Source organism: Zalophus californianus, chromosome 3, assembly GCF_009762305.2.
Source record: "Zalophus californianus isolate mZalCal1 chromosome 3, mZalCal1.pri.v2, whole genome shotgun sequence".
Lineage (NCBI taxonomy): Eukaryota > Metazoa > Chordata > Mammalia > Carnivora > Otariidae > Zalophus > Zalophus californianus.
Window position 1 is genome coordinate 63669178 of NC_045597.1, and position 24248 is coordinate 63693425.

General features: G+C 40.0%; 1 protein-coding gene across 1 annotated transcript in view; it reads right to left on the reverse strand.

Annotated features, from left to right (window-relative positions):
• The window catches only part of FREM2 (FRAS1 related extracellular matrix 2), a 161331-nt gene that overhangs the window by 38825 nt on the left and 98258 nt on the right, over positions 1–24248 (reverse strand). Inside the window, exon 7 of the mRNA XM_027589614.2 lies at positions 1422–1571. Within this exon, the coding sequence (XP_027445415.1) occupies positions 1422–1571 (150 nt within the window). The remainder of the gene's footprint in view (positions 1–1421; positions 1572–24248) is intronic.

The following is a 24248-nucleotide window of genomic DNA, read 5'->3' on the forward strand; positions in this document are numbered from 1 at the left end:
GCTTTAGTTATATAATCCCTCTATCTTTATTTTGGAATTCTTGAAGGGAGCTAATAAAAATCAGGTCTGAAAGAATCATCACATGAATCATATATGTGATCATCATCAATGACCTATAAAATATATACATTTAAATTTTGTTAACATCAGTTAAATATCTCTATTTATTTTCCAAAGCTACAAGAGAATATCCTATTTAGGTGTGTGTTTGCCTGTTGGCTAAAGAAACACATTTCAGATATAAGCTTTTGTCCCACACGATCCGCCCACACTCACCCCGGGCAAGGAGAGCAATCCTTTATTCTCAAAAACGTATTTGATTTTTGGCTTATTGTTTCAGACCATGGGATGCAAACCTAGAGTTGACACCTCCATTTATGTCTAAAGTAGTTACAAACAAAACTGTCTGTCAATTTTTAGGCCCCACATTCATAAAGACTGGGAGTGGGTGACAAGGGTTTGATATTATTGCTTTTGTGTTTTCATACCTTCTGTTCTTCTAACCCTCATTTTACATATATTCTCTTCACTTCTGAATACACATCTATGAGTGCCTCTGCCCTTAATTCATTTTTTAAAATCTCTATCTGTATCTCTTTGTGGTTCTTCTTGTATTTTTCTTTTCCTCTGCTTCTTCATCTCTGTTCTCACCTTTCTCTGATTTGAATTTTTCTTAAAAAATAACTAATTCGGGTGAATCAAATGCTTACTGGACACCTACTACATGCAAAGCATCATGCTGGTTCCACTACATGATATGGCCCCTGTTTGCTCTGTGTGATAAGTATGCAATGGGCATATGATGTATGTGTGTGCGCACATAAGAAAGAAAGGGTGCATTATTGGCAATTTAGGAGAGAAAAAAAGGAAATTTTTAATCCTATGCTTACCCTAAACTTTATGATCAACTCTTCAGAGATGTAAATTCCAGAATAAAAGGCAAGTGCTTCCTGGCTAGGGTAGCTTATATAATGAAGTGTGGAAAAAGCCTTTGGCTCTGAAGTATTTATGGGGCCATCTGGTTAAAATGAAGAGGGAACCAAGTTGGAGATGCACATCTGCATGACACTTACAAGTCATTAGATTTCTGTGAGGGTGGCCAGCATGAACATTCTTGTGCATACCGATGCCATTATAGTCAGGTGTAGAGAACCAAATTCATGCAAGGACAGGCATTAGAATTTAGGGTCATTGACTTACATGTTTGCAACGTAATCTCCAATTTGTGGCTTTTCAATGTATTTTCTCACAGTAATACATAGAGCCTAGACTTACTTACGATATAATAATAATTTCAGAAAATAATTCCATTCATCCTGACCATTTTCACAGGCGTGAAGGTTTAGCTTTAAAGTATTTTGCGTCAAGGTGAGTTGAACCCAGGAGAACGATCAAAAGAGCTCCAGTAGGAAACCGCTCACCGTCAGCAGAGGGAGGATCCGTTTTCCGGGATCTGACTGTGACACTGGAAGACCTGGATAGGTCCGTGCCTGTTCTCCACACCCGCACCTCCACGTAGCCGGCGCTCTCATCCACAGGGTACTCGACGTCGCCGAAGTAGAAGACAGGTTCTGGGAAGAAGGAAACAGTGCCCTGGTGGTTAATTGTTTTCTTCCACATCAAGCCAGACTGATGGAATTCCAGAATAGAGTTAGCTTCCTTTTACTGTCTCCCTTCTATCACATTTTCTCCTTTCAGTAAGATAACGTCCTTTAATCTGTAGATTTATATAGTTTTCAGGTCAAAAGGTCTCTGCTGAAAAGCAAAAATACTTATGGTTAAGTGCTTCGTGGAACATTCTCGTCTTGAGGCTTGAGTTACTTTGTCCCCCATCTGTGGGATTATAAGTGGCTCTAAATGTACTTCCTATTCAGTTTAGCTGGTAAAATAGTCCCCCAAGGAAAACAAAACACACAGGCTGAAATGCAGTAAGTTTGGGCTGACTGCTCATTGTATCGTCACCTGGAGACTATTTGCATGACGACGTCTTCTGATCCGTTACATTTGGCCTTAATCCAGCGTCATTGGGTCTATAATAACCACTGCAGAGTTAGTACCTATTGGCATAACTAGACTAAACATATATAATTGCCAGTCCTGAAGACTTTGAGGAGACCCGGACATGACTGTAGGTTACCTGTAGAGTTTTGGGGGTGCCTAATACCAACTGAGGTTCCACTAGAGAAATAAGCTCCTACCAAGGGATTTGTCTTAAACATGTATGAAAATGATGGGACTTAGTCATGAAGGTAGGACACATGCTTTGGAGACTCTGTTTTTCTCTGGTACTGGTGATGAATTGATCTAATCATTGTCACTCTGTCTGACTCCTCCTGTGACGGACAGTTTCCCTGGTGAGACAGCTGCCAAAAGTCACAGGGGTAGCAGTTAGCTGAATAAGGGGGGACACTGAGAGAGAATTTGTGGGCTGACTTATAAAAAACTTACTTTGAAATATTTATAGGCCATAAGAAAGTGCAGAAATAATATAGAGGGTATATTTTTACCCACTGTGAGTTTGTTTTATAACCAAACCTTGACAAAGATAAATTAATTTGAGAATAATAGCCCTTTGACTCGAGACTTTATAGTCATCTCTGTCTGGTTTCACAAGAGTCAAAAGGACTGAGTCTCAAAGAGTCATACAGCTCATCAATGTTCTTCAAACACAAGACCCTTAAAGAGACGACCATCATATCTCAGAGCATCTAACTGAATTACTAAACACACAAAAATCAAGCAAAACCCTACAATCATGGCTTACAACCAAAGGCAATCCATTTTGCGCACTGTTTAAATTGAGCATAAATTCTTTATTTTTCTGACCCAAATAAATTACCTTTATTAAAACTAGAAAATTATGTTTTCTTTGTTTTTCCATATGGGGGGCATAATAAGAGGCATGCAGTTCCCCTGAACTCTTGAATAATACAAAACCGACCTTGGAAATTTTGTTTGCCTATTTTGGTTCACGAGGTGATAAATCTGCCCAGGGCATACTCCACCTCCTTCTCATCCTTTCAACTTGGATGGTATTAGGGCAAGTGAGTGTGTGTGTACAGATGAGGGTGTTAGCTTATTAACCTCAGTCAAGGCAGGCCTCAAGTACATGCCAATAAATTCCTTACATTTCTCACACCTAAGTAGGGGGCAAAGGTGAAGACAGAACTCTGAAAATGCTTATTCTGACCAGATGGCCAAACCAGGCACATCTGTATGTTTTTTCAAAGGCTTTTAACATTATTATGGAGGCTTGATCATTGGCATCCAACGTGATCTCTCTCTTCACACTGCTGGCAAACTGTATCATTGTACAAGTTAAGTTTCTGAGTTATGGGAGAGAGCCATGAAGTGCGGTGAGGGGGAGAATCTATATAACAGCACCTCCTATCTTCCGATTTCCCTCCTCCTCACAGATATATATAGAAGTGGGACAGATTAAATCATGTAAGGGAATATGACTGTTAAACACTGAATGGGCTACATATCAGAGACAAACTGATGCAAAACATGTGTGTGTTTAGACTCATTTTGTCAACGTGTCAGGAATTTTTATGTTATAGTTTAATGGGTAGTTCATATAAGGAAAAATTTAAAAAGTCCTATGTACTACTCTGAAAATTATGTCAGTCAGCATGAAGAGTAATGATAATAGTTACTATATTATAACATGAACTATGTGTCTGACATATATGCTTTATAGGCCTGTGTGGTTGTGGTTGTGTGTGTGTGATGTGTGTGGCAGAGAAGGGGAGAAAGAGAGAGAAAAAGAGAGAGAGATGAGAGGGTCTGGCACATGTGACAATGCAATAAATAATATGATTTATGTGAATTGATACAAACAGTATTATCATAATTGCTTATTGGATGGTATGTTGTTACCTCCAGCAGAAAGAAAGAGGGGAAATGGAAAAAAGTTTTAATCCTAAACCTCTCAATTTTACTACAGCAACCAATAGAAGCATTGGAAAAGATATTTCCTTAAAATTAATTTGTTGAAAATTGGTAGATTTATGTGATTTTTCTCCCTCCTACGCTTCACTGATGACAACTAGAAAATCGATCTGTTAATCAGTTGTAATCATTACGGCGAATGTATAGAGTGATTAATATAAGCTTAAAACACACTTCAACCGTTTTTATAAGAAACAACTCTTGTTAACTGCCTAGTTTCTTAGGATATGAAATAAAAATAAGTGGCTAGACATGAGTACCTCTCTATCTTTTCAGTGTAGTTGAATGAGAACTGAAAAGAATCATTATTATCATTTCAATTTCTCAAAACCTTGTCAAAAATCTCTACAACTTTAATATTGTTTATAACTGTTACCATTTGGACAGAATCTCATGTAATATAAATGAGTTAAAAATCCTTCAAGCAGTGAATTGAGTTACAATCACTGAAGATAAATGGCAAGATGTTCCTGGAACATTTTAATGTGTAGGTAATAAGCAAGTAAAAGGAAGCAAAGGGTAAATAAACCAAGACTGCCAACAGCTGAAGGATACCTATACAGAATCCAGAAGAATGGCTTGTTCTGGGAAATTACTCTAATTTATGAGCAAGATTTTCACTCCCCTTTCTTCGGCAACATGTTTGTTTGTTTTTGTCTAGGAGCTTGGCTTCTCTTTAAATTTCACTGCAGACCTTTACCTATTAGTTTTGTAGAGACCCACATTACAACTTTAAGTGCTTTAGAAAAAGCCTATTTATTCTGTAATCAGATCTCAAATAGGCACTGGGCTGTATAAGTTCATAGTCTTAATGAAGAACACAGTAGGTGGCTGATATTATGACCTGGAATGAGAGAAGAATCTGATAAAGTCATGTATCCTACAGCCTGCACCACAGAATACCATAAAATAGTTATTCCTCATCACTCCGGGACCCATTAATGATACTCTGGAATCCATGTTTATTCCCTCTGCAGAGGAAAGATAAGTTATACCCAAATAGTGTGTGTCTGAGCAGTGCAGTGCAAGGGAGCTTTTAATTTAGCCTAGTGAAACTTACAAGGGAAGCCACCCTATTCTCTGTATTCTTTGTGGTGTTACTCTTTTAAGTAGAGGGCACAGATGAAGCTATTGACTACAGAAAAGTCTATGTTAGCTCATTAAAAAATAACACGCTTGTAAAGAATTTACACGCTTAAAAAAAGGAACACACTTTTCCGGGGGGGGGGGGGTGGGTACTTTCACCACAAACAGCAGGGATAGGATCCTGTCTGTTTCTTACAAATGTGGTTGATGAGGCTTGGCAAGCCAGATAAGACACCCACAACCAGGACAAAGGGAAAATAACTTACGTTTTTCCCCAGAGGGAAAAAGTAAACTTTTTTTTTTTTTTTTTTTTTTGCTAAGTCTATGGTGTCTAGATTGATGCTTACAATTACATTGTGTCTCATGAGATGAAAGAAATAGGTGCCAGTAGTATTTGCTATCTGGAGCCAAATCTTATTTACTCACGCGTATAAGGACCATCAGTCAAGGAAGCTTTGTAGTTCTAACTAACACGTTTACTTAGAAAGGAACAAAAATGCAAGCTTTCATGCTGTCTTTTGGTTTAGTGCTGAAAATAATACGAAGAAACCTCCCTGAATTATTTCCAACTCAGGTCTCTGTTCTGAGCTCTGGACCTTGATAGCTAGCTGCCTCCTCAGCCCCGTGTGCCTCACAGCAAACTTCTTTCAAAGAAAGTCAGGAGAGTCACCTCCACTGCCTGCTCCTGGTTTCTCTTGGGCTCAAGGGCCACTTTCCTAGATTTGGCCAGCACACTTGCTGGGGGGGTAATCCCACCCCCACACACACCCACTTAACCAGGCTCTTAACCAAAAAGTTCATCCCTCAAAGAAAATTTCATCATGGTAATCCAGCTACAGAAAACCTGTCAGTGTTCCTCACCGTTCATAGATTGTTCGCCAACTCCTTAACATGGTTTACAAGACATTGGAGCCTCTGGTCTCAAGTTTACCTTTAGATCTCATTTTAGGCCCCCTTCTGCTCAATAGTCTAGGGTCTTGAATGTCTTAAAAGTGTTGCTTCCAGGCTTTGCTGTAGCACCCCCTTGGTTTTGCACACTTCTTTCCTCCTCCTCATGGGGGTAACCCCTGCTCCTTCCAGACTTCTGCTTAGAAGTAAGTTACTTGTGCTGGGAAGCACTCTGTCTTCCCCATCAAAGGCCCCACTCTCTCCACTGGTGGGGTCTCCAAGTTTTCTGAGGGGAAGAATTAAGCCTCTTTCATTCACTCTACTTAATGTAATGAATGCTTGGCAGTAGGTGCTCAATCAACATTTGTAGAGTGAAGGAACATCAATAAAATAGGATTTTTTTTTTTCCAGAACAAATGAATAAATACATCTTTGTGGTGGGTGAGTTAGAAGACTACACTCTTGGGACACCTGGGTGGCTCAGTTGGTTAAGTGTCCGACTTTTGATTTCGGCTCAGGTCAGGATCTCAAGGTCGTGGGACTGAACCCTACATTGGGCTCTGAGCTCAGAGGGGAGTCTACTTGAGATTCTTTCTCTCTCCCTCTGCCCCCCTCCCCCAACCTGGTCTGTCCCTCTCTCAAATAAATAAATAAATCTTCAAAGAAGAGTACATTCTTAGCATCAGGTAGTGGGAGTAAAGAAGCCTCTGAAGAAGGAGCAAGTGGTCATCCTTGTAGTAAAAGGACTTCGTAGGGCTGCCTTTTGGATCTGGAGGAAGTCCAAGGAGAAAGGGAACTGAATCACAGTGAACTCAAAGAAAGAAGGTTCTTTCTCTTTTTTAATCCTTTGCCTCAGGGGATTCCAAGTTGGATGTGCATCGGAATCAACCAAGATCAGGGGCGCCTGGGTGGCTCAGTCTTTAACTCTGCCTTGGGCTCAGGTTGTGATCCCAGGGTTCTGGGATCGAGTCCCACATCAGGCTCCCTGCTCATTGGGGAAGCTGCTTCTCCCTCTGCCGCTCTCCCTGCTTGTACTCTCTCTCAAATAAATAAATAAAATCTTAAAAAGAAAACAAAAAAAAAGAATCACCCAAGATTTAAAAACTGATTGGATGCTAGGCCTCACCTCCAGTTTATGGAATTAGAATTTCCAGGGGGCGCTCCAGGCACCACTGTTTTTTGTTTTAATGAAAAAAATATATATTTTTAAATTTTTATTGTTATGTTAATCACCATACATTACATCATTAGTTTTTGATGTACTGTTCCATGATTTATTGTTTCTGTATAACACCCAGTGCTCCACGCAGAACGTGCCCTCTTTAATACCCATCACCAGGCTAACCCATCCCCCCATCCCCTCCCCTCTAGAAGCCTCAGTTTGTTTTTCAGAGTCCATTGTCTCTCATGGTTCCTCTCCCCTCCGACTTACTCCCCTTCATTCTTCCCCTCCTGCTATCTTCTTCTTTAATGAAAAATATTTTTTATAGTAGTTTTCAGTTCACAGCAAAATTGAGCAGAAGGAAAAGAGATTTCCCATATACTCCTGGCCCCCTCCCACACTGCACCAGTGTGTTTTTTTTTTTTTAAGATTTTTATTTATTTGACAGAGAGAGACACAGCGAGAGAGGGAACACAAGCAGGGGGAACGGCAGACAGAGGGAGAAGCAGGCTCCCCGCTGAGCAGGGAGCCTGATGCGGGGCTCGATCACAGGCCCCTGGGATCATGACCTGAGCCGAAGGCAGACGCTTAACAACTGAGCCACCCAGGCACCCTGCACCAGTGTTTTTAAAAGCCCTTACAGATTTCAGCAATCTGTGTGTTTTAGCTCATTTCCGTGTCTTTAGCAAAAAATGACTACTTGTTGGATTATCACACTAATTGTTTTGATTCAGTATCTTCATCCTCACCATCACCTTATGAGGTATGTACTATATTAATCTTGTTTTCACAGAGAAGGAAACTAAGGATTAAGGAGGTTAAGAGACTTGTCCAAAGTCACACATGAGGGAAACGATGGACACCCAGACAAAGCCCGAGCCCTTAACTGAACTAACTAACGTTAACTAAGGCAGGAGAGGAGTCATAATACAAAAGGTTTTCAAGCACCAGGTGACAAATGGAAGTGCTGAATCACTATATTGTACACCTGAAACTAATGTAACATTGACGTCTGCTTAAAGGCAGTTTTGTGATTTTCTGTCTTACATTCTCTAATCTAGCAGCAATGATAGATTAAAAATTAAAGGTAATATGCCATTTCTTGGTAGCTTTGATGATTTTCCCCTTTATTGTTAATATACTTGATAAGGAAAGGAAGAGCTATGCTCCAAACAAGGTAAACATCTCTGTGAACTAAAAAGGTAAGACCATCATAGTGATGAGTGGAGCCAATGGTTGTGCTCATCTCTGAAGTCTGAAGACGGGCTGTAACTCAACATCTGAGTCACAGAAACCAAATGAAAACATAATTCAAAAGTGAGGGCAAAATATAGATATTTCTAGGCAACAAAGATAAAGAGGTTTTTAGTCATCTATAGACGCACACTGAGAAACTGCTAAAAGCACAGAAAAAATACATAAATTCAAAGGGAAGAACTGTATATACAAGAACCAATAAAATATGCTGGTAAATCCAACTAACTATTAACTACAGACATAAATAAGAATCACAGTTGATATTTTTCAGTAGCATTATTAACTAAAGTCCAAGTATGATTTAAAGCAAAATCATTAATAAAAAGGAACTCTCTATATAAAGAGTTCACCAAGTTTATGTAATAATCCTGAATCTGTATTGAAATATATAAAGCAAAAATTGACAAGATTACAGGAAAATATTGATTAATCTACAATTATAGTGGGGTTTTTTAATTGTACAATTCTCAGAAAATGATAGATGAGTCAGAACAATTTGTAGAAATACAAAAAAAATTGCAACATAATCTTTGCCTAATGTATGTATGAGTCTGTGCTCCCCAAAACAAAAGATTAGTATCCAAAATAAATTAAACCTCCCATGAATCTATTAAAAATGTCTTTTTTTTTTTTTTTTTTTTGGAGTTAAGAGAGTGAGAGTGTGCATGTAAGCAGGGAGGGAGAGGAAGAGAGAGAATCTTAAGCAGGCTCCATGCCCTGCGCAGAGCCTGACGTGGGCTCGATCTCATGACCTGAATTGAAATAAACAGTTGGACACTTAGAACTGACTGAGCCACCCAGGCATCCCTATAGCAAAAATTCTAAAGCAAATGGAAATATTGCAGTTATATAAACATTCAAGTCTCAGAAGAGGAAACTTCCATTGTTGTATGTAAATAACCTTAAAACGATACATTATTTAATACTCATGCAAACTCAAAAAAATAATACTCATAAAATTTAATATGCACAAAACCTACATAGTTCAACAGGATGAGAAAACAGACATTGTCAGATGCTGCTGGTGGGAGTGCAAATAGATTATCCAGCATGACCCATCAATCCTACCTTTTGGTAAATATCCTACAGAAGTTCTGCACATGTATACTTAGAAACATTTACAAGTATGTTTAATGCAACATTATTTATACTTACAAAACAAGGAGAAAACCCAAATCTTCATGAGTAAGAGAATGTATAATTAAAACTCATCTAACTGTAATGACTAAGTTGTATACCTGAAACTAATGTAACATTGTGTGTCAACCATACTAAAACAAAACAAAACTAAACTAAAAACAAAAAGCCACACTCATCTAAATGCATCAAAATAACAGATCTTGGAAACACTATGTTAATTAAAAAAAAAAAAAAAGCAAGTTGCAATAGACACATAACCATTTCATGACCATTGCAGCTTTGGGGGACTATGGTAGTTGAATAATACCAGAGAGGACTTCCATTTCATGAAAAGTGTTTAATTCCTTTAAAAGATCTGAAGCAACTATGAAAAATGGTAACCATTAGTTTTAGATGGAGTACATGTTATCCTGTATTATTTTTTACATTTTTGTAATAAAAAAAGTTTACATGATAGTTATAGAATGATGTGCATAAGGTAATTCATTTTATCAAAAGGTATGTATATATTGTCTTAAGATTTTATTTATTTATTTGAGAGACAGGGAGAGAGAGAGAGCACAAGCCGGGGGGTGGGGGCAGAGGGAAAGGGAGAAGCAGACTCTCCACTGAGCAGGGAGCTTGATGTGGGACTCGATCCCAGGACCCGGGGATCATGACCTGAGCTGAAGGCAGATGCTTAACCAACTGAGCCACCCAGGTGCCCTATATTGTTAATGCATAGAAAAACAGAACAGAATATATGTCAAGCTGCTAACTGGTTATTCCCTAGGGATGGCATTATGAGGAAATCTGACCTCCTTTGCTACACATTTCTAGCATACATTAATTACATACATACACTTAACTTTTTTTTCAAGTAGCATGTATTATTTTGTAAATAAGAAAAACCAGGGGGGAAAATATGATGAACTTTCTCCTATAAATAATATCTTCAAAAAATTAGTTTTAAATAATTTTGACTGGGCCTTTCCTTACTTTTCTTTCAAGAAATACTTTAAATACATAAACATACATTCTTAAGAATGACCTCATAGCTAGGCTTTAAAAAGCATTTTCAAAATTCTTGTTGGAAAATAAAGTTCAAATGTGTATTTAAGGGGAAAGCTTAGGAGTATGTATCAGTTTAAAGGCATGTTTTGACATTTCTTTTTCTTGCCAACTATAATTTTCTCAGAGAGCATAAAGAAAAGTCAGTACATGTCTAGAATGCTGATAATTTAAGGACTGAATCTTCCCAAGATTTCAGCTGAGAATATATGGCGAGCTTTTCTCCAAAAGGATAACGTTATCAGAGATTTTACTGTCAATCTAGCTTCACTCCAAAACTCTGATTTTGTCTTTTCCAGGGTCTATATAAGTTTAAAATAAAGTTTAAATATTATGCTCATCAGAATTTTCCACCATCTAATAGCATTTGAAAATCTTCCAGAATGTTCTTTATTCAACAAATACTGTTAAGCATCCTGCCTTCTAGGAGTGCGTTGTGGGTTTTTTTGTGTAACTTTTTATTTTTGTTTCTATCCTAAATGATTATCGCATAAACAGAGGAGAAGAAAAAACTGGTCATGACCCACTAATGGATTTCTCAACCCAATGGGATGCAATTTACAATTTCCTAAACATTACTCTTTATTTATGGCAAGGTTTCCCAAAGATGGTCACTTATCTGTATTGCAAGTCCCTGAGGCGTTTTTAAAAATGTAAATTCCTGGGGGTCTCACATCAAATCAACAAAATCAAAATCTCAAAAGATTTACTGTCTCAAGTGAAGAGCCTGCACACTGGAGTCTGAGAATCGTGGTGGGGGGTGGCACGGGGGCACAGGGACTGCACCAGGTGCTATGGTGCAGAGGTTTTCCATGGGATGTAGTGTGCTGAAGGCAGCAGGACGGCATCCTGAACAAGAAAAATGCTCTGTATTCAGGCTGAGCAGGTTTTGACAGCAGTGAAAAGGAAGGACATCTCTAAAGGATTAGAAGCAGCCAAGTCCTGAGCATCTGCAGTGTGGCTCAACTATATGGAGTTCTTGAGAGCGCAAAGATGAAGGCTGAAGTTGAGGTTACAACGAGTGGTGGCTGTGTGCGTTCTTGTATTCGATGCCAAGCACTATGGATAATGGGCAGTCATTGATTGTTTTTAAGCGAAAAGTGACACAATCAGGACTTGCTTTGCAAAAAGGGGACCCAGGATGATAGAGGAAGGGCGAGATTAGAGACTAGAAAAGGGTTACGGAACTACAATGGATGGAAGTGTTGGTAAGGTTTAAGATAGGGCCTGAAGGCGGGAAAATTGAGAATTCAGCTTCAAGAAGAGTCTCAAAAATAGAGTGGCAATGCTTTGTGATCAATTAAATGTGGCCAGCGATAAGAAGTGGATGAGTAGGGGGTATCCAGCTTTGTCAATGGGGCAGCTTTTTAACTGTAAAGGGCATCCATGTTGTCAATCGTAGTTGCTTTCACCAACCGATTGCTCTGCTCCGTAATCCTTCTCTCTGCTTTCATTTGCTATCTTTCTCAAGACTCTTGGATGATATGTTTCTTCAAAAACGATACGCGAGCATGCTGTATTTACATCTGTGGATCCTTCCTTTAGGGCAGATGAAGATTCCCAATTATTTGTGGTTAAGAAGCCAGAGGAGAGCATCCTCTAATTTTCACAGAGATAATATATTTAATTAAACCTAAAGGTACAAGTGCTTGGCTCGTCACAGGAGCTCAATAAACATGAATCATTATTTTCATTATATTTTACAGATATTTTCTATTCATAGGTATATTGTCCCATCTAAAACCAAAAGTAATGATAAATATTAGACAATTAAATGACAGGTATGTGAGAAAGGATATTTACTTACAGCACCTGTGTGATAGAAAAAGATGTTACAGCCACTCTGTGGAATACTATGTAGCCACTAAAAAGAATAAACAGGGTTTATGTGTGCTGGTATAAAAAGCTTTTCATGATATGCTGCTCTGTGAAACGAACATAGCATGAGGTAATATGTATAATATGATCATGTAGGAATAACAAATACTTATTTTCAGTGCGTCTGAGCTGTTCTAATACATGTATCTCATTTAAACCTCCTGACTACCCTGTGAAGTAGGTACTATTACCATCTCCACTTTACTGATGATGACTGCTAATCAAGTCCAGACATTTAAGATCAATAGCCAGTACATGAAAGGAAATCAGACCCTCTGCTTCTAGAATATGTGCTGGTTGCCACTTCACTATAGCAGTAATTACCTCTAATCAAAGTGATTGGATACATGTGTGCATCTAAGTGTGTATATAAAAAATCCACACATCGCACTCAAGTGACCTCAAAGAAGAGGTGTGGGTTTGGTGAGAGACATAACCAGACACTCCCCATTTAGCTGATGTACTTCTTTTTCGTATTCATGTAATACTTTTGTAATAAAAAGACTAATACTAAACGAGGGTTAACCTGCATAACATACCTCCTTTAAACATAGCTGCAAAATATTAAAGAAAAAAAGATTAATCAGAGAACAAAAAGTCTGTCCTCTCCTGTTAAAATCTTTAAGACATTTTTTTACTCTTAACAGTTTCTGGCATCTTTACCGACTTGCTGTGGTATTTCACAGTGTTGTGGATGAGTACACTCTCGAGGGAACTGAGCTCTTACTTCACCTTCAAAGAAACCATTATCTCTGAGTCCCAAGGCCCTGCAAAATTTGTCTTTCCTTTCTTCTATATACCCTACTCCCCATTGACAGCTGCCAAGCCAGTCCTGCCCCCAACACTGCTCACACTGCATGCGACACGGTATATTCAAATGACTCATGCACTCATTCGTGTCCTTCATTAGATCTTCCCAAAGGCAGAAACCGTGTATTGTTCATCTGTAAACTCCAAGGAGAAGCACGCAGCCCGGCATAGGAGGCGGTCATCAAAAAATGCGTGGAGACATAAGCGAGGAGGATTAACTGCTTCCAGAGTTTCTTATCCAAAGTAATCATTTTGGCTCCGAAGCTCCTCTTGTGAGGGAGAATACACCAATTAATATTATAGTTACTGTCACAGTAATATAACAAAATAATTGCCACATTTACTGAGTGTCTGCCTCTGCCAGTCACATGAGAATGCCTAGAATCGTATTTCTTCTTTCTCTGAACACAATTAAATACCTGGAGAGGTGAACATTTTTAGAGTATTTTCTTTAAAGATGTGTAATGAGAGTCTCCTTGAGTGACAAGAGAGGAACACAATAGTCTATGTAAGAGAAAACTAGAATATTAGGCTCATTATTCTTCAGTTGTGATGATAAATTTCTTCATCAAAAAAATATATATATATCATCATAGGAGGGGAAGAAAATGAGGTATCACTTTAGGCTCAAACTCCCCATACCTTTAAAACTGTTACTGCTCCAAAAACCACCGATCAGAAGGCAAATGTGTACATTTTTATTCCTACTGACTAAAGTGAACTTTACAAGCAAGATTTCAGAATCAATGGAGACTCTGACATCAGGGTGATTTATGTGGGAATCCCAACAGCTGAACGAAGAAAGATTATGACCAACATAATGTCAAACACAATCTGTGTGAGGTCTCAGGAATAAAAGCATGTGGTTGACACTTGAAAAATAAATAATCTTGACCACAGACTACTCAACAGTTGACACTTGGAACATGCCCGCAGGCGGCAAAGGAAGGGACTCCAGAATAAATAGCCAAAACGACTCCATTTCAAGCTGAGAGGAATGTGCTCCTTTATCGTAAGAATCCTTCTTCCTTGTTCCTCCTTGTGAGTGCTGCACAGTAGAAGCTTTGCCTTTGCTCCATCACTTCTGGTGTAGTACATGAAAGGGGTCCCAAGAGTCTTCCATCCTTTTGTGTTTGGGTGGGGGAAAAACGCACAACTGTTCCACAGGCCATGGGTGCTAGCTAGTCTCTTTTTAGGCACTTCTGAAATGCCTGACATTGGCAAAGTCAGCCTCTTTGGTTCTTGGCTTTCTGGTCTACAATATGGGGATAATCCAGTTGGGTCTGTGTGAAGTCGTATCACCAAGCTTTCAGGTCTGTGCACATTCTTCTTGCCCTTCTTGGAGACTGGTGTTTTCCTTGTCAATATGATACTAGTTGGCAGCGTTTTCTCTCATTTAACATTCACGTAACCTGTTCATGCTCACTTCCTGCATTCTTTATTGAAGAGAAAATAGTTGCTTCCTCTCAAGGAAAAATAGTTAGAAGACCACTCTTGTCTCAGAAATGGTTTGCAAACTAAGGATAAACCCTAAACCAAGATGATAAAAATGTAGACATTATGATTTTTCATATGACTTCTTACATTCAGATAAAATGTACTCAGTAACATACAGGACCTCCTAAGATAGCACCTTGTTTAATCATTCGAACTTGTGTTTTGTTTTAATTTATAGAGAATCAAAAACTAATTTTTTAAAGAAGTAAAATTAAAAAATAAAGCCATAGGGGCGCCTGGGTGGCTCAGTTGGTTGAGTGTCCAACTCTTGATTTCAGCTCAGGTCATGATCTCAGGGTGATGAGATTGAGCCCTGTGTTGGGCTATGTGCTCAGTGGTGAGTCTGCTTAGGATTCTCTCTTTCCCTCTCCCTCTGCCCCTGCCCCTGCTTGTGCACACACACACACACTCTCTCAAAAATAAAATAAAATAAAGCCATATCACCTCCTAGGGTGTCTCTCCATACATCTTGAGTTGGGATTCAGGAACAGTTGTGGCTGAGATGTGTGATCTTAGTGGTTAAAGGGTAGCTCAGAAAGGAGGTCAGTAATGGAATTGGGCAGCTAAATAAATGGCTTATATAGGGAAACTTAAAAGCTAATTCAAGACCGTTAGTGTTCAGATAAATATAGTGTCACTAAGAAGCTGCTGAGCATCTATAATCTAACAGCTGAATAGAGACTGGAGTGGACAGAGTTGTCCAGGGGGCAATGGCAATGCCTCTTTTCAACCCTTAGGTGGGAAACCAACATTGGTTGGTTGAGAAGGACCTCAAAAATTCAAGTGAGCTAAAAGGTACCCATTTTGTTCTTAAAATGTACACATTTTGTTCTTGTTTTAGCATTTTGTAAAGACATGAAATGTTTTTTTTATTTTTGATAAACAGAGCTCTATTCTGTTTTGCCTTTTTTTCATATTAGAAAAAAATAGTAAGTAGCCCTGGTCAGCCTGCTATCTCTAGGCATTCATCCATTTATTTATCACATATTTATCGAACACCTATTACGGGCTAAGCACCATGATCCATGCTGGCCATACCAATGGAGACACAGCCCTTCTCTTTGAAGAGTTTCTGGTCCAGTAGTTGAAACAGAAAGTAAATACCCTATTGCACTGTTGTCTTGACAATAATAATGCTAACTAAACATACTGGTGTTCTAAGTACTTTACATACATTAACTTATTTATTCTTCATGACAGCCTTATGAGATAGGTGTTATCATGAGGAAACTGGGTCTTTTTTTAAAAAGATTTTATTAATTTATTTGACAGAGAGAGAGATAGCGAGAGCAGGAACACAAGCAGGAGGAGCAGAGGGAGAGGGAGAAGCAGGCTTCCCGCGGAGCAGGGAGCCCAATGTGGGGCTCCATCCCAGGACCCTGGCATCATGCCCTGAGCCAAAGGCAGATGCTTAATGACTGAGCCACCCAGGCGCCCCAGAAACTGGGTCTTGACAGGTGATGTATCTCCTAAGACAGAGCCAGGATTAGACACCAGGCAGTATGGCTTCCCAGGCATATAGTCTCCACACATGAAGCAATTCTAATTGCTTGAATTGTGCTACCTGATCTTGCTAATTATTGATGTTATAAATTGTATCTATCTCCTTGTTCATTCTTCCCAATTTAAGATTATCATAAATAATCTTTCCCTCAATACTACCACACCTTCGTTCACAGCCACAAACATCACTATTTGATCTGAAAGATTTTCCTTTCTTCCTTTCCCTTGCATAATAACTTTAAAAGACTATCCATTATCTTTAACTTTTTCAGCTCCCATTAACGTTGAAACTTATTGGTCATTGGCTTCATCTTCCAAAGCATCTGGAAACCCTCTCTCCAAGTTGACTGGTGCCCTCTTCTTTGCTAAATCCAACTGCATACTGCGAACCTGTGTTCTTTTCTCTCCCCGCAGAATGTAACGCTGTAGACCATACCTGTCTTCCTGAATCTCTTTATCCTTTTCCTTCTGTAATACCACTCTCCTCTGGTTATTCTCTCCTCTCTCCCCTGTCCCTTAATTGTGGGTGTTTCCTTTTATAGGACAAAATAAGAAAATGGCCATTAAATGCTCAGCACATTACCTGCACATTTTAAGTGCCACGTGGTGCCTGTAAATCATTAATCTTATTAGCAGCTGGATTTTGCAGCACTGATACTAGACAGGAAAGCATGAGGAGGTGGAGTGGGAGGATGTCCCCAGCAGAAGCAGCAACACAGAGCTTCACACATCTGGGGACTGCATAGCACTTGGCATGTTTGGGACGCTGCCCGGGGTGAGGAGGTGGGGGAAGGAGAAAAACAAAGAAATGGCCAGGTCACACAGGACCTTGGGTGCCAAGCTAAGGGGCCTAGAAGTTGTCATGTGAGAGGTATAGTTTTTTTTGTTTTTTTTTTTTTTGAGAGAGAGAGCGAGCGAGCCTGTGCATGCACATGAGTGGGGGAGAGGGCAGAGCAAGAAGGAGAGAGAATCTTAAGAAGGCTCTGCGCTGGGTGTGGGGCTCCATCTCACGACCCTGAGATCATGACTTGAGCAGAAATCAAGAGTCAGATGCTTAACCGACTGAGCCACTGGCGCCTCAAGGTGTGCTCAGTTTTAAGAAGTGTAGGGCCGTGATAAAATGAGTGTTTAGGGGGTGTGGAGGATGGATAGGCTGGGGGTGGGCAAACTGGAAGCAGGGAGACTAGTTAACAGCAGCTGGGCAAAGTATGAAGCTGGCTGCAAGAGGTGGTGGCAGTTCCGACGGCAAAGAGAGCAAGGATATAGTATTCAAAGATGTAAGAGAGGCAGGGGCGCCTGGGTGGCTCAGTCATTAAGCATCTTCCTTCAGCTCAGGTCATGATCCCAGGGTCCTGGGATCCAGCCCCGCATCGGGCTCCCTGCTCCATGGGAAGCCTGCTTCTCCCTCTCCCACTCCCCCTGCTTGCATTCCCTCTCTTGCTGTGTCTCTCTCTGTCAAATAAATAAAATCTTAAAAAAAAAAGAGGTCTTCATCTAAAAAAAAAAAGATATAAAAGAGGCAGAATTAGGGATTTGGGGTGGGGAGTGAGAGAAAGGAGTCTAGCACTGGTAGAATTGCTTACCAAGATTAGGAATACAGGAGAAAAGCCAGGTTAGAGCAAGAACCACCTGTCCTACTTTGTTTTGTGTTTTCCCAATTTGCTTTGATTTCTTTCAGAAGTCAAGTCACTAGACCCATGATAACATACTTTCCCTTTACTGTTTAAAAAGAAAAAGAAGATCCATACATAAGTAAATTATTGGGTTTTCCATAATTGTAACACAAGGGTTTGATGGAGCTTCCCTCTACACAGAAATGTCAAGGGATGCAGTGTTTTGAACAAAGTAATGAAGCTCTCCTCAGAGACTTAATCAAACATCTTCTCCTGCTGGTAGTTTATTTGTCCCCTCAGTACACTGAACTGGATCCATCTACACTGGTATTTAGACATACTGACATTTTAAAGAACTTCAAAAGATGCATTCTGGACCAGTGTCAGTTAAAACATGCTAGTTAGATTCGGTAGGAAGACAGAGATCCTCTGGAAAGTGCGTTTAAAATTGTGTCTCTTTCAACCCTGATGCATAGTGTAGATAGTATTTCATCAGTTCACTGAGCTGTACACCATGCACCCTCGGCCTACAAGGTGTAAAGCTCACACCTATACTATTTATAATCGTATCTTATATGTATAGGATACCCCCTTGCAGCAGTGAGAATGCGAAGAACCCTTCTGGCTATGGCTTTTTCAAGCTCTCCCTGGCAATGAGTGTGCTCTTGAAAATCACCCCTCTAAATAGGTGTGATTCTAGAAGATGACGAGGAAGGAGAAGAAGGAGGAGGTGGAGGAGGAGAAAAGAATGAGCTTCTTGTTGGCATTTTGAGCACAGAGCTTTGCGTTGTGGTGTACTTCCTGGGAGTGTGACACAGACTGTTTGTGAAACACCCTCACAGAAATTGAAGCTGAGATATATCGCAACCTGGGTAGGTGTAAAAAGAGAGCTCTTTTTCTCTCACAATGCCTATATTCTGACTATTCCGACTTTTTAAAAAAGTACTAGCTAATAAAGCTCTACCAACCATTTAATTTCTTTTCACAGGACTGTGTTTAAACTCGGCGACTGCTGATCTGGACTGTGACTTGGCCCATTCCGAACTGTGCAGTTGTCTTCACAATTGAGAGACTGTCACAGCTTAAGGAGACATGTGACAATGCACATCAATTTGTGAGCTGCCAACTCGCGTGACTCAGTCTTCGCAGTTCTTTGTGTGGAGGAGACCTGGCCTTTCCGGAACTGAGGCCACACTGGATGCTCCTTTGAAAACTCCCATTACATGGGGAGCCTGGTCTTACTGTTCGCCATGTTGAATCTGTTTGCCCCTGTAGATTGGCCCCATCTTGTTCACTGCTGTGTCTTCAGTGCTTTGGAGAGTGCCCAGCGCTTAGTAAGGTGTAATAAATATGTGAAGTGAGGACAGGACAAATTTTAAGTGCTTCAAATGGCCTAAAGAAAAGAGGTATTTTTAGTTTTACTACATTTTATATTCCCAATATAGATTATTATTGTGATTATTTGATATAATAATGATATAGGTCACTAGTTTTATCAAATGATATTACCCATATTCTTTACCGGGCAATCTTGTATCTCTTTAGGTCAGTAGTAATAAGGTTCTCTATAGCATTTAAAGGAAGATTTAAGGCCAATTACAAGAAAGGTATGTATAGGATTTATAGGAATAATGGGAGAAAAAAGATCCAAATGTCTGCTTCAGTAAGACAGAATGAAGACCTGTTGCTTAGGGAATTCATAAAACCCATCTGAATCCTGTGAAAGGTAACATGTATCCATAGAGAGAAAGGAACGTGCACAGAGGACCTGGCCACCCAGTAGGGAGCCCTAATTCCAGGAGAACTGCTTCTGGGTGCTGGGAGGTTTTATAAAGAAGCAAACGAACAAGCGTCACATTTCTACACTGACCAACAAACCGGTAGATCAACAGTGTCAGAAAATAGTACACATATTCCAAATTTTTTTCCTTACTTTTTCCTTCTAATACCATAAAAGGAGATGCTGTTGTCCACTTAATAATGAAATTTATGAAGAGCATGTTTTCCACAACAGACCACAGGTACATACACCTTGTCTGGACTTAGTCAATGAATCATCATGCCTGTGTAAGTTCTTTGTATTTCACAGACTCTGGCCTCTCCTTACATCATGGGACGTGAGGGTCACAGCTTTGAAGTTCCTACTTCAGCTGAGTTGTAGCTTTGGGCTTATCGGCATTTTCTTTGTGTGTTACGATTTCAACAAGAGGAGGCACTAGACCTCTGTTTCTGGAGAATAATTTGCAATTTCTGATGCTAACAATTGCATTTATTAAGAGATCTTTTCTAATTACTCAACCTCTTATGTTTTTATTGTTTTTACTGTAATACTTTTAATAATTTTAACCTCACAAAAATCTGTAAGTCAAGTATGTGAGAAGTCACTTCTCAGATTTATGTGATTTTTAGCACTAAAATGGAATTCGTCTGTGACTGAGATCTCGAGGTTTCTACAAAGGTTTAGTGATCTACTTCCAGGGTTTTAGTGATAATAAATCAGCAATACAGATCCTTTGATGTCTACAAGATGGTATTACATGGCCAGTGCCCACTCTCCTGTGTGGAAAAGATGAGAGTCAGGCATTTAGTGTTACCATGAACAAGACAAAACAAACATGAGACGGCATTCACCCATAAGGATTTGACAAGAGAGCCCAAACCTGATCCTTCCAGAAGTGGGCAGATTGCTAAATGATGGGGAAAAATCAATGCTGCTCCTCGTCCAGTTAAAGTACCAGAAGGTACTACTATGCTTTCCTAATGATCCTCGGAATTCAAACTGGTAAAAGGTGAACCTGAATGGTTTATGTACAGAGTTCACGCCTAAAGCCTATAACTGTCAGCAATTTAATTATTCCAGGATTCTCGGGTGCTATATGCATATAAAAGTATATAGCTTGTTTCATCTTGTCAAGTTCTCTATTAGGATACCTCCTACTATCTTTGAGTAGAACAGCGTAGAATCAATCAGAAGCCAGCCTAGTGGTTAGTTCCATGGTCACTCTGGTCTTCCTAGCTCAATGCTTACCAGCTATGTGACCCTGAACAAGTTACCTAACCACTCACAAATGAGGACACTGAGGCATCATAAAACCTTGCCCGTAGTTTGTGTGTCCTTGTGTGAAACAACATAATTCAAGGAAAAGGCTTAGCACACCGAAGATGCTCATGTCAGTGATTATTATTTTATGACATATTTGATTATCTATGAAGCCCTAAGAAAGAAAGACAGGAGTTAATTTCATCTTGTCAACAGTATGGTCCTACTCAGTATCACAATCTTAACATCTTACAACCACCCTAGCCAATGACATGCCTGCAAACTTACACCCCATGAATGTGAGGGTTTATTTCTGGGTTGACTGGCCCTGCGTCCTGGCTCCGGTTCCCTGTGCTCACTTTGTTGGGGGCCACAAGGTCATTCTTCAGTGTAAACTATATAAAATGGTTAGCTGGTCTTCTAAAGAGCTCTGGAGCCTCTGTCTCTTCTGGTGGCGGTGGTGAATGCTTTCATGCGTCTAGCAGGAGAGATTCAGGTGGCTGCTTGCCAAGAGTGCGTGCGCAGAGTGGAACAAAGCTCTCCGTGCCTTTCCCGCGGCGAGCAGTGCACCGTGTCAACAGTTTTCAGGAGGCGAAGGGAGTTCACAGAAGCAGAGCGGCAAGGTCCTTTAGAGCTCCTGACCGTAACCGGTTGAGTCAAATGTACTCCTATTGCTAAGGAATTGCCTTCGGACTCGAAGTAGGAACACAAGCAGCGGGAGTGGGAGAGGGAGAAGCAGGCTTCCCACGGAGCAGGGAGCCCAAGTGGGACTCGATCCCAGGACCCTGGGATCACGACCCGAGCTGTAGTCAGACGCTTAACGACTAAGCCACCCAGGCGCCCCTCGTTTGCCTTATTTTAATACATGCTCTTGTACTTCAGCCTACTGCGGAGTGGCTCCCTGTTTACAGCTAGCCTGCTGGGCGCTGGGGCCAGCCAGGTTCACAATTAGGCAGACAGGACCAGGAATAGGGACCCTGAGCGTCCTCCCAAAGGTCAAACCTGGGAAGTCTCAGTTCTCTGGACCCTCCTACTCAGATTTAGTGACTGACCCCCCTCATTCACATTCACAAATGCTCTTTTTCTTACCTTCTCCCACTCATGAGTTTCTTAATAATGAATTAAGCCTCTAATTTTGCACCCCCCTCCTGAAACCATTATAATTTCAAAAAATAGTACGAAGTAACTTTTTACCATAAAATGGCTTAAATTTAACTGAGAAGTTGTATAAGATGAGGGAACTAAACCACACTATTTTAATGTTAGTTAATTTTTTTTTAAAGATTTATTTATTTTAGAGGGGAGGAGGGGCAGAGAGAATCTTCAAGCAGACTCCCTGTGAATGTGGAGCCAGATACAGGGCTCGATCTCACAACCCTGTGATCATAACCTGAGCTGAAACCAAGAGTTGGACGCTTAACCAAATTGAGCCACCCAGATGCCCCGATGTTAAGTTATTTTAAAAAGAGGCAACATTTAAAACCAGTTTAAATGGCCTAAAAGTGTACTTATTGTTTGGCAACTCCAATAATGTGCTTTGTTTTGCATATTCCCACAATTTTCTTGCTATGTAACAAGTGATACTTAATGATTTATTTGCAATTAACAGCCCCCAAGTCTGTATATTAATATTTAGTAGATAAATATTCTAGTAACCTTTATTCTACTTTACACACTTAACTTACTGAAATATATTGGAAATTGTACTGCATAGTGATTTACCGTTTTACCTTCTCCTCTCTTTCTTGTGAATCCTACTGATTTCAATTGTCACATCAGGTGTGCAACTGTGTATGTAACACAAATCCCTAACTCCAGCTTGGTCAGTTCCATATTCATGGGGGCCTACTGCCCAGTTTCACTGGCGTGAAGCCATAGCTAACTTGAACTTGGTGTGTTTAAATAGAATTTCTCACCTTCTTCCAATCTCCTTTCCCTTGGCTGGTTCCCTCGCCTCCCATAATGAATGGTACCTCCCTTCTTTGAACCTGTCAAGCAGGTTTTTTAGAAACATATTTTTTAAATTCCCCTCCTCCCTCTTACCTGCATGAGATCCAAGTCATAGCAGGTATTTTTAGCAATAGGTTGTTTCCTTGCCAGTCTCACTGTCTCACTCTACACTTTTGGTTCCAATCCTGTTCACTTCCACGGCTATCTAATTAATAACCTCCCAATACAGCTCTGATTATTGCACTCTCTTGTTCAAACACTTCCAGGAGCTCCCTACCCAATAAATTTGGAACTCCTTATCGCATTCAATGGCACCCACGATATGCTTTAATCTCTTTCTCAGACTCTACTGTTCATGATGCCCACCTTTCTTTTCTTTAGCTAGGTTTTTAAAGTGCCTCCATACAGATCATGTTTGGTCCTCACAAAAATTCTGAAAGGTAAGAAATTCAGGTGATAATATGCTCATGTTTCAAATGAGGAAAACAGACCCGAGAAGAAAAGTGGATCGGTCAAGACTCCTTTACTAGAGAATAGCAAAGTCTATCTATAGCCCAGGGCCAAGAGTTAACCCAAGGACTGGAGCACTCAACCTTTCTCAGAAAGGCAACCTGGCCCAACTAGATTGTCCACTGCTCCCAGAGCTCTGACCTCCCAGAGCTCTGCCTATTCCACGTAATCTTGGAATACTTGGCTCTGTTCTCCATTTACCTAAATCCTTGCTGCCTGTGAAGCTCTCCTCTTTTCCTCCTCTGACTCACAAAGTGATCATGCAATTGCTTTTAATCCCACTCTGCCTTCTTAGTCTCCCTTTTACTGTCTCAAATTATGATTGAAATGAATGATTCTCATTTAACCTTCTATGCACTTAGTTTTTTTTCTCCCCAACAGACTGTACACGTTGTGAGATTCTGGCCTATGTCTTAAATGTCTCTGTAGCCTCCGCCTATTACTCTTCGTAAATGCACAACAAATATTTGCTGTGTGTGTGTACGATATGTGTGATTCTATTTTTTTTAGATGGCAGGATATTTCATACATTGTTTCATGTTATTGTTGTTTTCCAAGTGTAGAATATCTACATCATTATATCTAGAATCCTAGCCATGCGGAAAACCTGGTATAATCTTTATCATCCAGTGCACTCTGACAATACCTTTCACTCACTGAACATCCGTTGGCATTCACTAAATCCTTAGTTAGCGTCACCAACTATTTTAAATAGTCTGCTAATGGCTGCAATGAATTAATATTCTAAGCAGCTAGAGACTCATTTTCCCATACCTTGATTTTTAATATCGTTCTAACTCAAGCACACTAAGTCAGAATGTAACTTTGTTTTTTGTCAAGCTGTTACTAATTGAATTTGGCCGTTCCTTCCAATGACTGGCCTGGCTTTGCTTAATTGGAGCTTACCCTA